This window comes from Penaeus vannamei, chromosome 3 (genome assembly GCF_042767895.1).
Source record: "Penaeus vannamei isolate JL-2024 chromosome 3, ASM4276789v1, whole genome shotgun sequence".
Classification (NCBI taxonomy): domain Eukaryota; kingdom Metazoa; phylum Arthropoda; class Malacostraca; order Decapoda; family Penaeidae; genus Penaeus; species Penaeus vannamei.
The window spans coordinates 51,569,777-51,582,276 of NC_091551.1; the positions used below are offsets into that span (position 1 = coordinate 51,569,777).

General features: G+C 38.7%; 1 protein-coding gene across 1 annotated transcript in view; it reads right to left on the reverse strand.

Annotated features, from left to right (window-relative positions):
* LOC113827460 (neuronal acetylcholine receptor subunit alpha-7) overlaps nucleotides 1-12,500 on the reverse strand; it is a gene marked incomplete at its 5' end in the record, with an annotated part of 33,707 nt that overhangs the window by 1,170 nt on the left and 20,037 nt on the right. Inside the window, 1 exon segment of the mRNA XM_070114534.1 lies at nucleotides 12,123-12,289. Coding sequence (XP_069970635.1) covers nucleotides 12,123-12,289 — 167 coding nt within the window.

Sequence of the window (12,500 nt, forward strand, 5' to 3'; positions counted from 1 at the left end):
AAATGGAGAGAGAGGGAGTTGGAAACCTTAAAAATGAAGAGAGAGGGAGTTGGAAACCTTAAAAATGAAGAGAGAGGGAGTTGGAAACCTTAAAAATGAAGAGAGAGGGAGTTGGAAACCTTAAAAATGAAGAGAGAGGGAGTTGGAAACCTTAAAAATGAAGAGAGAGGGAGTTGGAAACCTTAAAAATGAAGAAAGAGGGAGTTGGAAACCTTAAAAATGAAGAGAGAGGGAGTTGGAAACCTTAAAAATGAAGAAAGAGGGAGTTGGAAACCTTAAAAATGAAGAGAGAGGGAGTTGGAAACCTTAAAAATGAAGAGAGAGGGAGTTGGAAACCTTAAAAATAAAGAGAGAGGGAGTTGGAAACCTTAATAATGAAGAGAGAGGGAGTTGGAAACCTTAAAAATGAAGAGAGAGGGAGTTGGAAACCTTAAAAATGAAGAGAGAGGGAGTTGGAAACCTTAGAAATAAAGAAAGAGGGAGTTGGAAACCTTAAAAATGAAGAGAGAGGGAGTTGGAAACCTTAAAAATGAAGAGAGAGGGAGTTGGAAACCTTAAAAAATGAAGAGAGAGGGAGTTGGAAACCTTAAAAAATGAAGAGAGAGGGAGTTGGAAACCTTAAAAAATGGAGAAAGAGGGAGTTGGAAACCTTAAAAATGAAGAGAGAGGGAGTTGGAAACCTTAAAAATGAAGAGAGAGGGAGTTGGAAACCTTAAAAATGAAGAGAGAGGGAGTTGGAAACCTTAAAAATGAAGAGAGAGGGAGTTGGAAACCTTAAAAATGAAGAGAGAGGGAGTTGGAAACCTTAGAAATAAAGAAAGAGGGAGTTGGAAACCTTAAAAATGAAGAGAGAGGGAGTTGGAAACCTTAAAAATGAAGAGAGAGGGAGTTGGAAACCTTAAAAATGAAGAGAGAGGGAGTTGGAAACCTTAAAAAATGAAGAGAGAGGGAGTTGGAAACCTTAAAAAATGGAGAAAGGGGGAGTTGGAAACCTTAAAAATGAAGAGAGAGGGAGTTGGAAACCTTAAAAATGAAGAGAGAGGGAGTTGGAAACCTTAAAAAATGAAGAGAGAGGGGGTTGGAAACCTTAAAAATGGAGAAAGAGGGAGTTGGAAACCTTAAAAATGGAGAAAGAGGGAGTTGGAAACCTTAAAAATGAAGAGAGAGGGAGTTGGAAACCTTAAAAATGAAGAGAGAGGGAGTTGGGAACCTTAAAAAATGAAGAGAGAGGGAGTTGGAAACCTTAAAAAATGAAGAGAGAGGGAGTTGGAAACCTTAAAAAATGAAGAGAGAGGGAGTTGGAAACCTTAAAAATGAAGAGAGAGGGAGTTGGAAACCTTAAAAAATGAAGAGAGAGGGGGTTGGAAACCTTAAAAATGGAGAAAGAGGGAGTTGGAAACCTTAAAAATGGAGAAAGAGGGAGTTGGAAACCTTAAAAATGAAGAGAGAGGGAGTTGGAAACCTTAAAAATGAAGAGAGAGGGAGTTGGAAACCTTAAAAATGGAGAAAGAGGGAGTTGGAAACCTTAAAAATGAAGAGAGAGGGAGTTGGAAACCTTAAAAATGAAGAGAGAGGGAGTTGGAAACCTTAAAAATGAAGAAAGAGGGAGTTGGAAACCTTAAAAATGAAGAGAGAGGGAGTTGGAAACCTTAAAAATGAAGAAAGAGGGAGTTGGAAACCTTAAAAATGGAGAGAGAGGGAGTTGGAAACCTTAAAAATGGAGAGAGAGGGAGTTGGAAACCTTAAAAATGGAGAGAGAGGGAGTTGGAAACCTTAAAAATGAAGAAAAGAGGGAGTTGGAAACCTTAAAAATGGAGAGAGAGGGAGTTGGAAACCTTAAAAATGGAGAGAGAGGGAGTTGGAAACCTTAAAAATGGAGAGAGAGGGAGTTGGAAACCTTAAAAATGGAGAGAGAGGGAGTTGGAAACCTTAAAAATGAAGAGAGAGGGAGTTGGAAACCTTAAAAATGAAGAGAGAGGGAGTTGGAAACCTTAAAAATGGAGAGAGAGGGAGTTGGAAACCTTAAAAATGGAGAGAGAGGGAGTTGGAAACCTTAAAAATGAAGAGAGAGGGAGTTGGAAACCTTAAAAATAAAGAAAGAGGGAGTTGGAAACCTTAAAAATGAAGAGAGAGGGAGTTGGAAACCTTAAAAATGAAGAAAGAGGGAGTTGGAAACCTTAAAAATGGAGAAAGAGGGAGTTGGAAACCTTAAAAAATGGAGAAAGAGGGAGTTGGAAACCTTAAAAATGAAGAGAGAGGGAGTTGGAAACCTTAAAAATGGAGAGAGAGGGAGTTGGAAACCTTAAAAATGAAGAGAGAGGGAGTTGGAAACCTTAAAAATGAAGAGAGAGGGAGTTGGAAACCTTAAAAATAAAGAATGAGGGAGTTGGAAACCTTAAAAATGAAGAAAGAGGGAGTTGGAAACCTTAAAAAATGAAGAGAGAGGGAGTTGGAAACCTTAAAAATGAAGAAGGAGGGAGTTGGAAACCTTAAAAATGAAGAAAGAGGGAGTTGGAAACCTTAAAAATGAAGAGAGAGGGAGTTGGAAACCTTAAAAATGAAGAGAGAGGGAGTTGGAAACCTTAAAAATGAAGAGAGAGGGAGTTGGAAACCTTAAAAATGGAGAAAGAGGGAGTTGGGAACCTTAAAAATGAAGAGAGAGGGAGTTGGAAACCTTAAAAAATGAAGAGAGAGGGGGTTGGAAACCTTAAAAATGAAGAAAGAGGGAGTTGGAAACCTTAAAAATGGAGAAAGAGGGAGTTGGAAACCTTAAAAATGAAGAAGGAGGGAGTTGGAAACCTTAAAAATGAAGAAAGAGGGAGTTGGAAACCTTAAAAATGAAGAAAGAGGGAGTTGGAAACCTTAAAAATGGAGAAAGAGGGAGTTGGAAACCTTAAAAATGGAGAGAGAGGGAGTTGGAAACCTTAAAAATGGAGAAAGAGGGAGTTGGAAACCTTAAAAATGAAGAGAGAGGGAGTTGGAAACCTTAAAAATGGAGAAAGAGGGAGTTGGAAACCTTAAAAATGGAGAAAGAGGGAGTTGGAAACCTTAAAAATGGAGAAAGAGGGAGTTGGAAACCTTAAAAATGAAGAGAGAGGGAGTTGGAAACCTTAAAAATGGAGAGAGAGGGAGTTGGAAACCTTAAAAATGGAGAAAGAAGGAGTTGGAAACCTTAAAAATGAAGAGAGAGGGAGTTGGAAACCTTAAAAATGGAGAAAGAGGGAGTTGGAAACCTTAAAAATGGAGAAAGAGGGAGTTGGAAACCTTAAAAATGGAGAAAGAGGGAGTTGGAAACCTTAAAAATGAAGAGAGAGGGAGTTGGAAACCTTAAAAATGAAGAAAGAGGGAGTTGGAAACCTTAAAAATGGAGAAAGAGGGAGTTGGAAACTTTAAAAATGAAGAAAGAGGGAGTTGGAAACCTTAAAAATGAAGAAAGAGGGAGTTGGAAACCTTAAAAATGAAGAAAGAGGGATTTGGAAACCTTAAAAATGGAGAAAGAGGGAGTTGGAAACCTTAAAAATGGAGAAAGAGGGAGTTGGAAACCTTAAAAATGGAGAAAGAGGGAGTTGGAAACCTTAAAAATGAAGAAAGAGGGAGTTGGAAACCTTAAAAATGAAGAAAGAGGGAGTTGGAAACCTTAAAAATGGAGAAAGAGGGAGTTGGAAACCTTAAAAATGGAGAAAGAGGGAGTTGGAAACCTTAAAAATGGAGAAAGAGGGAGTTGGAAACCTTAAAAATGAAGAGAGAGGGAGTTGGAAACCTTAAAAATGGAGAGAGAGGGAGTTGGAAACCTTAAAAATGGAGAAAGAGGGAGTTGGAAACCTTAAAAATGGAGAAAGAGGGAGTTGGAAACCTTAAAAATGGAGAAAGAGGGAGTTGGAAACCTTAAAAATGAAGAGAGAGGGAGTTGGAAACCTTAAAAATGGAGAAAGAGGGAGTTGGAAACCTTAAAAATGGAGAAAGAGGGAGTTGGAAACCTTAAAAATGAAGAGAGAGGGAGTTGGAAACCTTAAAATATGAAGAGAGAGGGAGTTGGAAACCTTAAAAATGGAGAAAGAGGGAGTTGGGAACCTTAAAAATGGAGAAAGAGGGAGTTGGAAACCTTAAAAATGAAGAGAGAGGGAGTTGGAAACCTTAAAAATGAAGAGAGAGGGAGTTGGAAACCTTAAAAAATGAAGAGAGAGGGAGTTGGAAACCCTAAAAATGAAGAGAGAGGGAGTTGGAAACCTTAAAAATGGAGAAAGAGGGAGTTGGAAACCTTAAAAATGGAGAAAGAGGGAGTTGGAAACCTTAAAAATGGAGAAAGAGGGACTTGGAAACCTTAAAAATGGAGAAAGAGGGAGTTGGAAACCTTAAAAATGGAGAAAGAGGGAGTTGGAAACCTTAAAAATGGAGAAAGAGGGAGTTGGAAACCTTAAAAATGGAGAAAGAGGGAGTTGCAAACCTTAAAAATGGAGAAAGAGGGAGTTGGAAACCTTAAAAAATGAAGAGAGAGGGAGTGGGAACCTTAAAAATGGAGAAAGAGGGAGTTGGAAACCTTAAAAATGGAGAAAGAGGGAGTTGGAAACCTTAAAAATGAAGAAAGAGGGAGTTGGAAACCTTAAAAATGGAGAAAGAGGGAGTTGGAAACCTTAAAAATGGAGAAAGAGGGAGTTGGAAACCTTAAAAATGGAGAAAGAGGGAGTTGGAAACCTTAAAAATGGAGAAAGAGGGAGTTGGAAACCTTAAAAATGGAGAAAGAGGGAGTTGGAAACCTTAAAAATGGAGAAAGACGGAGTTGGAAACCTTAAAAATGGAGAAAGAGGGAGTTGGAAACCTTAAAAATGGAGAAAGAGGGAGTTGGAAACCTTAAAAATGAAGAGAGAGGGAGTTGGAAACCTTAAAAAATGAAGAGAGAGGGAGTTGGAAACCTTAAAAATGAAGAGAGAGGGAGTTGGAAACCTTAAAAATGGAGAAAGAGGGAGTTGGAAACCTTAAAAATGGAGAAAGAGGGAGTTGGAAACCTTAAAAATGGAGAAAGAGGGAGTTGGAAACCTTAAAAATGAAGAGAGAGGGAGTTGGAAACCTTAAAAATGAAGAAAGAGGGAGTTGGAAACCTTAAAAATGAAGAAAGAGGGAGTTGGAAACCTTAAAAATGGAGAAAGAGGGAGTTGGAAACCTTAAAAATGGAGAATGAGGGAGTTGGAAACCTTAAAAATGAAGAGAGAGGGAGTTGGAAACCTTAAAAATGGAGAAAGAGGGAGTTGGAAACCTTAAAAATGGAGAAAGAGGGAGTTGGAAACCTTAAAAATGGAGAAAGAGGGAGTTGGAAACCTTAAAAATGGAGAAAGAGGGAGTTGGAAACCTTAAAAATGAAGAGAGAGGGAGTTGGAAACTTTAAAAATGAAGAAAGAGGGAGTTGGAAACCTTAAAAATGGAGAAAGAGGGAGTTGGAAACCTTAAAAATGAAGAGAGAGGGAGTTGGAAACCTTAAAAATGAAGAAAGAGGGAGTTGGAAACCTTAAAAATGAAGAAAGAGGGAGTTGGAAACCTTAAAAATGGAGAAAGAGGGAGTTGGAAACCTTAAAAATGGAGAAAGAGGGAGTTGGAAACCTTAAAAATGGAGAAAGAGGGAGTTGGAAACCTTAAAAATGAAGAGAGAGGGAGTTGGAAACCTTAAAAATGGAGAAAGAGGGAGTTGGAAACCTTAAAAATGGAGAAAGAGGGAGTTGGAAACCTTAAAAATGGAGAAAGAGGGAGTTGGAAACCTTAAAAATGGAGAAAGAGGGAGTTGGAAACCTTAAAAATGAAGAGAGAGGGAGTTGGAAACCTTAAAAATGGAGAAAGAGGGAGTTGGAAACCTTAAAAATGGAGAAAGAGGGAGTTGGAAACCTTAAAAATGAAGAGAGAGGGAGTAGGAAACCTTAAAAAATGAAGAGAGAGGGAGTTGGAAACCTTAAAAATGGAGAAAGAGGGAGTTGGAAACCTTAAAAATGGAGAAAGAGGGAGTTGGAAACCTTAAAAATGGAGAAAGAGGGAGTTGGAAACCTTAAAAATGAAGAGAGAGGGAGTTGGAAACCTTAAAAAATGAAGAGAGAGGGAGTTGGAAACCTTAAAAATGAAGAGAGAGGGAGTTGGAAACCTTAAAAATGGAGAAAGAGGGAGTTGGAAACCTTAAAAATGGAGAAAGAGGGAGTTGGAAACCTTAAAAATGGAGAAAGAGGGAGTTGGAAACCTTAAAAATGGAGAAAGAGGGAGTTGGAAACCTTAAAAATGGAGAAAGAGGGAGTTGGAAACCTTAAAAATGGAGAAAGAGGGAGTTGGAAACCTTAAAAATGGAGAAAGAGGGAGTTGGAAACCTTAAAAAATGAAGAGAGAGGGAGTGGGAACCTTAAAAATGGAGAAAGAGGGAGTTGGAAACCTTAAAAATGGAGAAAGAGGGAGTTGGAAACCTTAAAAATGAAGAAAGAGGGAGTTGGAAACCTTAAAAATGGAGAAAGAGGGAGTTGGAAACCTTAAAAATGGAGAAAGAGGGAGTTGGAAACCTTAAAAATGGAGAAAGAGGGAGTTGGAAACCTTAAAAATGGAGAAAGAGGGAGTTGGAAACCTTAAAAATGGAGAAAGAGGGAGTTGGGAACCTTAAAAATGGAGAAAGACGGAGTTGGAAACCTTAAAAATGGAGAAAGAGGGAGTTGGAAACCTTAAAAATGGAGAAAGAGGGAGTTGGAAACCTTAAAAATGAAGAGAGAGGGAGTTGGAAACCTTAAAAAATGAAGAGAGAGGGAGTTGGAAACCTTAAAAATGAAGAGAGAGGGAGTTGGAAACCTTAAAAATGGAGAAAGAGGGAGTTGGAAACCTTAAAAATGGAGAAAGAGGGAGTTGGAAACCTTAAAAATGGAGAAAGAGGGAGTTGGAAACCTTAAAAATGAAGAGAGAGGGAGTTGGAAACCTTAAAAATGAAGAAAGAGGGAGTTGGAAACCTTAAAAATGAAGAAAGAGGGAGTTGGAAACCTTAAAAATGGAGAAAGAGGGAGTTGGAAACCTTAAAAATGGAGAAAGAGGGAGTTGGAAACCTTAAAAATGGAGAATGAGGGAGTTGGAAACCTTAAAAATGAAGAGAGAGGGAGTTGGAAACCTTAAAAATGGAGAAAGAGGGAGTTGGAAACCTTAAAAATGGAGAAAGAGGGAGTTGGAAACCTTAAAAATGGAGAAAGAGGGAGTTGGAAACCTTAAAAATGGAGAAAGAGGGGGGTTGGAAACCTTAAAAATGAAGAGAGAGGGAGTTGGAAACCTTAAAAATGGAGAAAGAGGGAGTTGGAAACCTTAAAAATGGAGAAAGAGGGAGTTGGAAACCTTAAAAATGAAGAGAGAGGGAGTTGGAAACCTTAAAAAATGAAGAGAGAGGGAGTTGGAAACCTTAAAAATGAAGAGAGAGGGAGTTGGAAACCTTAAAAATGGAGAAAGAGGGAGTTGGAAACCTTAAAAATGGAGAAAGAGGGAGTTGGAAACCTTAAAAATGGAGAAAGAGGGAGTTGGAAACCTTAAAAATGTAGAAAGAGGGAGTTGGAAACCTTAAAAATGGAGAAAGAGGGAGTTGGAAACCTTAAAAAGGAAGAATGAGGGAGTTGGAAACCTTAAAAATGGAGAAAGAGGGAGTTGGAAACCTTAAAAAATGAAGAGAGAGGGAGTTGGGAACCTTAAAAATGAAGAGAGAGGGAGTTGGGAACCTTAAAAATGAAGAGAGAGGGAGTTGGGAACCTTAAAAATGAAGAGAGAGGGAGTTGGAAACCTTAAAAATGAAGAGAGAGGGAGTTGGGAACCTTAGAAATGAAAAGAGAGGGAGTTGGGAACCTTAAAAATGAAGAGAGAGGGAGTTGGGAACCTTAAAAATGAAGAGAGAGGGAGTTGGAAACCTTAAAAATGAAGAGAGAGGGAGTTGGGAACCTTAAAAATGAAGAGAGAGGGAGTTGGAAACCTTAAAAATGAAGAGAGAGGGAGTTGGGAACCTTAAAAATGAAGAGAGAGGGAGTTGGAAACCTTAAAAATGAAGAGAGAGGGAGTTGGAAACCTTAAAAATGAAGAGAGAGGGAGTTGGAAACCTTAAAAATGAAGAGAGAGGGAGTTGAAAACCTTAAAAATGAAGAGAGAGGGAGTTGGGAACCTTAAAAATGAAGAGAGAGGGAGTTGGGAACCTTAAAAATGAAGAGAGAGGGAGTTGGAAACCTTAAAAAACGAAGAGAGAGGGAGTTGGGAACCTTAAAAATGAAGAGAGAGGGAGTTGGGAACCTTAAAAATGAAGAGAGAGGGAGTTGGGAACCTTAAAAATGAAGAGAGAGGGAGTTGGAAACCTTAGAAATAAAGAGAGAGGGAGTTGGAAACCTTAAAAATGAAGAGAGAGGGAGTTGGAAACCTTAAAAATGAAGAGAGAGGGAGTTGAAAACCTTAAAAATGAAGAGAGAGGGAGTTGGGAACCTTAGAAATGAAGAGAGAGGGAGTTGGGAACCTTAAGAATGAAGAGAGAGGGATTTGGAAACCTTAAAAATGAAGAGAGAGGGAGTTGGAAACCTTAAAAATGAAGAGAGAGGGAGTTGGGAACCTTACAAATGAAGAGAGAGGGAGTTGGAAACCTTAGAAATAAAGAGAGAGGGAGTTGGGAACCTTAAAAATGAAGAGAGAGGGAGTTGGAAACCTTAGAAATAAAGAGAGAGGGAGTTGGGAACCTTAAAAATAAAGAGAGAGGGAGTTGGGAACCTTAGAAATAAAGAGAGAGGGGGTTGGGAACCTTAAAAACGAAGAGAGAGGGAGTTGGGAACCTTAAAAATGAAGAGAGAGGGAGTTGGAAACCTTAAAAATGAAGAGAGAGGGAGTTGGGAACCTTAAAAATGAAGAGAGAGGGAGTTGGGAACCTTAAAAATGAAGAGAGAGGGAGTTGGGAACCTTAGAAATAAAGAGAGAGGGATTTGGGAACCTTAAAAATGAAGAGAGAGGGAGTTGGGAACCTTAAAAATGAAGAGAGAGGGAGTTGGGAACCTTAAAAATGAAGAGAGAGGGAGTTGGAAACCTTAGAAATAAAGAGAGAGGGAGTTGGGAACCTTAAAAATGAAGAGAGAGGGAGTTGGAAACCTTAGAAATAAAGAGAGAGGGAGTTGGGAACCTTAAAAATGAAGAGAGAGGGAGTTGGGAACCTTAAAAATAAAGAGAGAGGGAGTTGGGAACCTTAAAAATGAAGAGAGAGGGAGTTGGGAACCTTAAAAATGAAGAGAGAGGGAGTTGGAAACCTTAAAAATGGAGAGAGAGGGAGTTGGAAACCTTAAAAATAAAGAAAGAGGGAGTTGGAAACCTTAAAAATGAAGAAAGAGGGAGTTGGAAACCTTAAAAATGAAGAAAGAGGGTGTTGGAAACCTTAAAAAATGAAGAGAGAGGGAGTTGGAAACCTTAAAGATAAAGAAAGAGGGAGTTGGAAACCTTAAAAATGGAGAAAGAGGGAGTTGGAAACCTTAAAAATGAAGAAAGAGGGAGTTGGGAACCTTAACAATGAAGAGAGAGGGAGTTGGAAACCTTCGAAATAAAGAGAGAGGGAGTTGGGAACCTTAAAAATGAAGAGAGAGGGAGTTGGGAACCTTTAAAATGGAGAAAGAGGGAGTTGGGAACCTTAGAAATAAAGAGAGAGGGAGTTGGGAACCTTAAAAATGAAGAGAGAGGGAGTTTGGAACCTTAAAAATGAAGAGAGAGGGAGTTGGGAACCTTAAAAATGAAGAGAGAGGGAGTTGGAAACCTTAAAAATGGAGAGAGAGGGAGTTGGAAACCTTAAAAATAAAGAAAGAGGGAGTTGGAAACCTTAAAAATGAAGAAAGAGGGAGTTGGAAACCTTAAAAATGAAGAAAGAGGGAGTTGGAAACCTTAAAAAATGAAGAGAGAGGGAGTTGGGAACCTTAAAAATGAAGAGAGAGGGAGTTGGAAACCTTAAAAATGGAGAAAGAGGGAGTTGGAAACCTTAAAAATGAAGAAAGAGGGAGTTGGAAACCTTAGAAATAATGAAAGAGGGAGTTGGAAACCTTAAAAATGAAGAAAGAGGGAGTTGGAAACCTTAGAAATAAAGAAAGAGGGAGTTGGAAACCTTAAAAATGAAGAAAGAGGGAGTTGGAAACCTTAAAAATGAAGAAAGAGGGAGTTGGAAACCTTAAAAATGAAGAGAGAGGGAGTTGGAAACCTTAAAAATGAAGAAAGAGGGAGTTGGAAACCTTAAAAAATGAAGAAAGAGGGAGTTGGAAACCTTAAAAATGAAGAAAGAGGGAGTTGGAAACCTTAAAAATGAAGAAAGAGGGAGTTGGAAACCTTAGAAATAAAGAAAGAGGGAGTTGGAAACCTTAAAAAATGGAGAGAGAGGGAGTTGGAAACCTTAAAAATGGAGAGAGAGGGAGTTGGAAACCTTAAAAATGGAGAGAGAGGGAGTTGGGAACCTTAAAAATGAAGAGAGAGGGGGAGTTGGAAACCTTAAAAAATGAAGAGAGAGGGAGTTGGAAACCTTAAAAATAAAGAAAGAGGGAGTTGGAAACCTTAAAAATGAAGAGAGAGGGAGTTGGAAACCTTAAAAATGAAGAAAGAGGGAGTTGGAAACCTTAAAAAATGGAGAAAGAGGGAGTTGGAAACCTTAAAAATGAAGAGAGAGGGAGTTGGAAACCTTAAAAAATGAAGAGAGAGGGAGTTGGGAACCTTAAAAATGAAGAGAGAGGGAGTTGGAAACCTTAAAAATGAAGAGAGAGGGAGTTGGAAACCTTAAAAATGAAGAGAGAGGGAGTTGGAAACCTTAAAAATGAAGAGAGAGGGAGTTGGAAACCTTAAAAATGAAGAGAGAGAGAGTTGGAAACCTTAAAAATGAAGAAAGAGGGAGTTGGAAACCTTAAAAATGAAGAAAGAGGGAGTTGGAAACCTTAAAAATGAAGAGAGAGGGAGTTGGAAACCTTAAAAATGAAGAGAGAGGGAGTTGGAAACCTTAAAAATGAAGAGAGAGGGAGTTGGAAACCTTAAAAATGAAGAGAGAGGGAGTTGGAAACCTTAAAAATGAAGAGAGAGGGAGTTGGAAACCTTAAAAATGAAGAGAGAGGGAGTTGGAAACCTTAAAAATGAAGAGAGAGGGAGTTGGAAACCTTAAAAATGAAGAAAGAGGGAGTTGGAAACCTTATAAAATGAAGAGAGAGGGAGTTGGAAACCTTAAAAATGAAGAGAGAGGGAGTTGGGAACCTTAAAAATGGAGAGAGAGGGAGTTGGAAACCTTAAAAATGAAGAGAGAGGGAGTTGGAAACCTTAAAAATGAAGAGAGAGGGAGTTGGAAACCTTAAAAATGGAGAAAGAGGGAGTTGGAAACCTTAAAAATGAAGAAAGAGGGAGTTGGAAACCTTAAAAAATGAAGAGAGAGGGAGTTGGAAACCTTAAAAGATGAAGAGAGAGGGAGTTTGAAACCTTAAAAAAATGAAGAGAGAGGGAGTTGGAAACCTTAAAAAATGAAGAGAGAGGGAGTTGGAAACCTTAAAAATAAAGAAAGAGGGAGTTAGAAACCTTAAAGATAAAGAAAGAGGGAGTTGGAAACCTTAAAAATAAAGAAAGAGGGAGTTGGAAACCTTAAAAATGGAGAAAGAGGGATTTGGAAACCTTAAAAATAAAGAAAGAGGGAGTTGGAAACCTTTAAAATAAAGAAAGAGGGATTTGGAAACCTTAAAAATGAAGAGAGAGGGACTTGGAAACCTTAAAAATGAAAAAAAAGAGGAAGTGTATGAAAAGAAGCGTGGGTGGTTTGTGTGAATGGGTGTTGGGCGTGATTAGCTGGGTGATGGGGTGGAGTTGGGATCTATACATCTTTTTCTATTTGTTTGTTTCTTAGTTTTTCTCTCTATCTTTATCCGACTATCTACAAACACACACACACACACACACACACACACACACACACACACACACACACACACACATATATATATATATATATATATATATATATATATATATATATATATATATATATATAATGTCTATCTCCTTCCCCCTCTCTCTCTCTCTTTCTCTCACCACCTATTAACCTCCCTTCCCAATCATCCTTTCCTTTAGTCCCTCCGTCAACATCAAAACAAAAAGCAACCCCGACTCACCAAGCTCCTATAGGACCCCAGGCACAGGAAGTAGGAAACAGCCAGGAGAGGTCCTTTCATTACGGAGGGAAGATGACACCCGTGCGGGTCCCTCGACATCCGCAGCACGACTGAGGCCACCATAACCCCGATAACCAAGATCAGGAACTGCTGGCACACCATCAGGACTGTAGGGATCAAGTATATAAAATCAGCTGTTATATGAGTAGATATCGTGGATGATAATGATAACAAAGAATATGGTAATAACGATGATGTGGATTCATGTTGTGGTGATAAGAATAATGGTGATGATGTTAATAGCGATGGAAGATAAAGATAATAATTAAGATGGTGATGATGACACTGGTACTAGGAATGACAAGGATTGTGATAGCG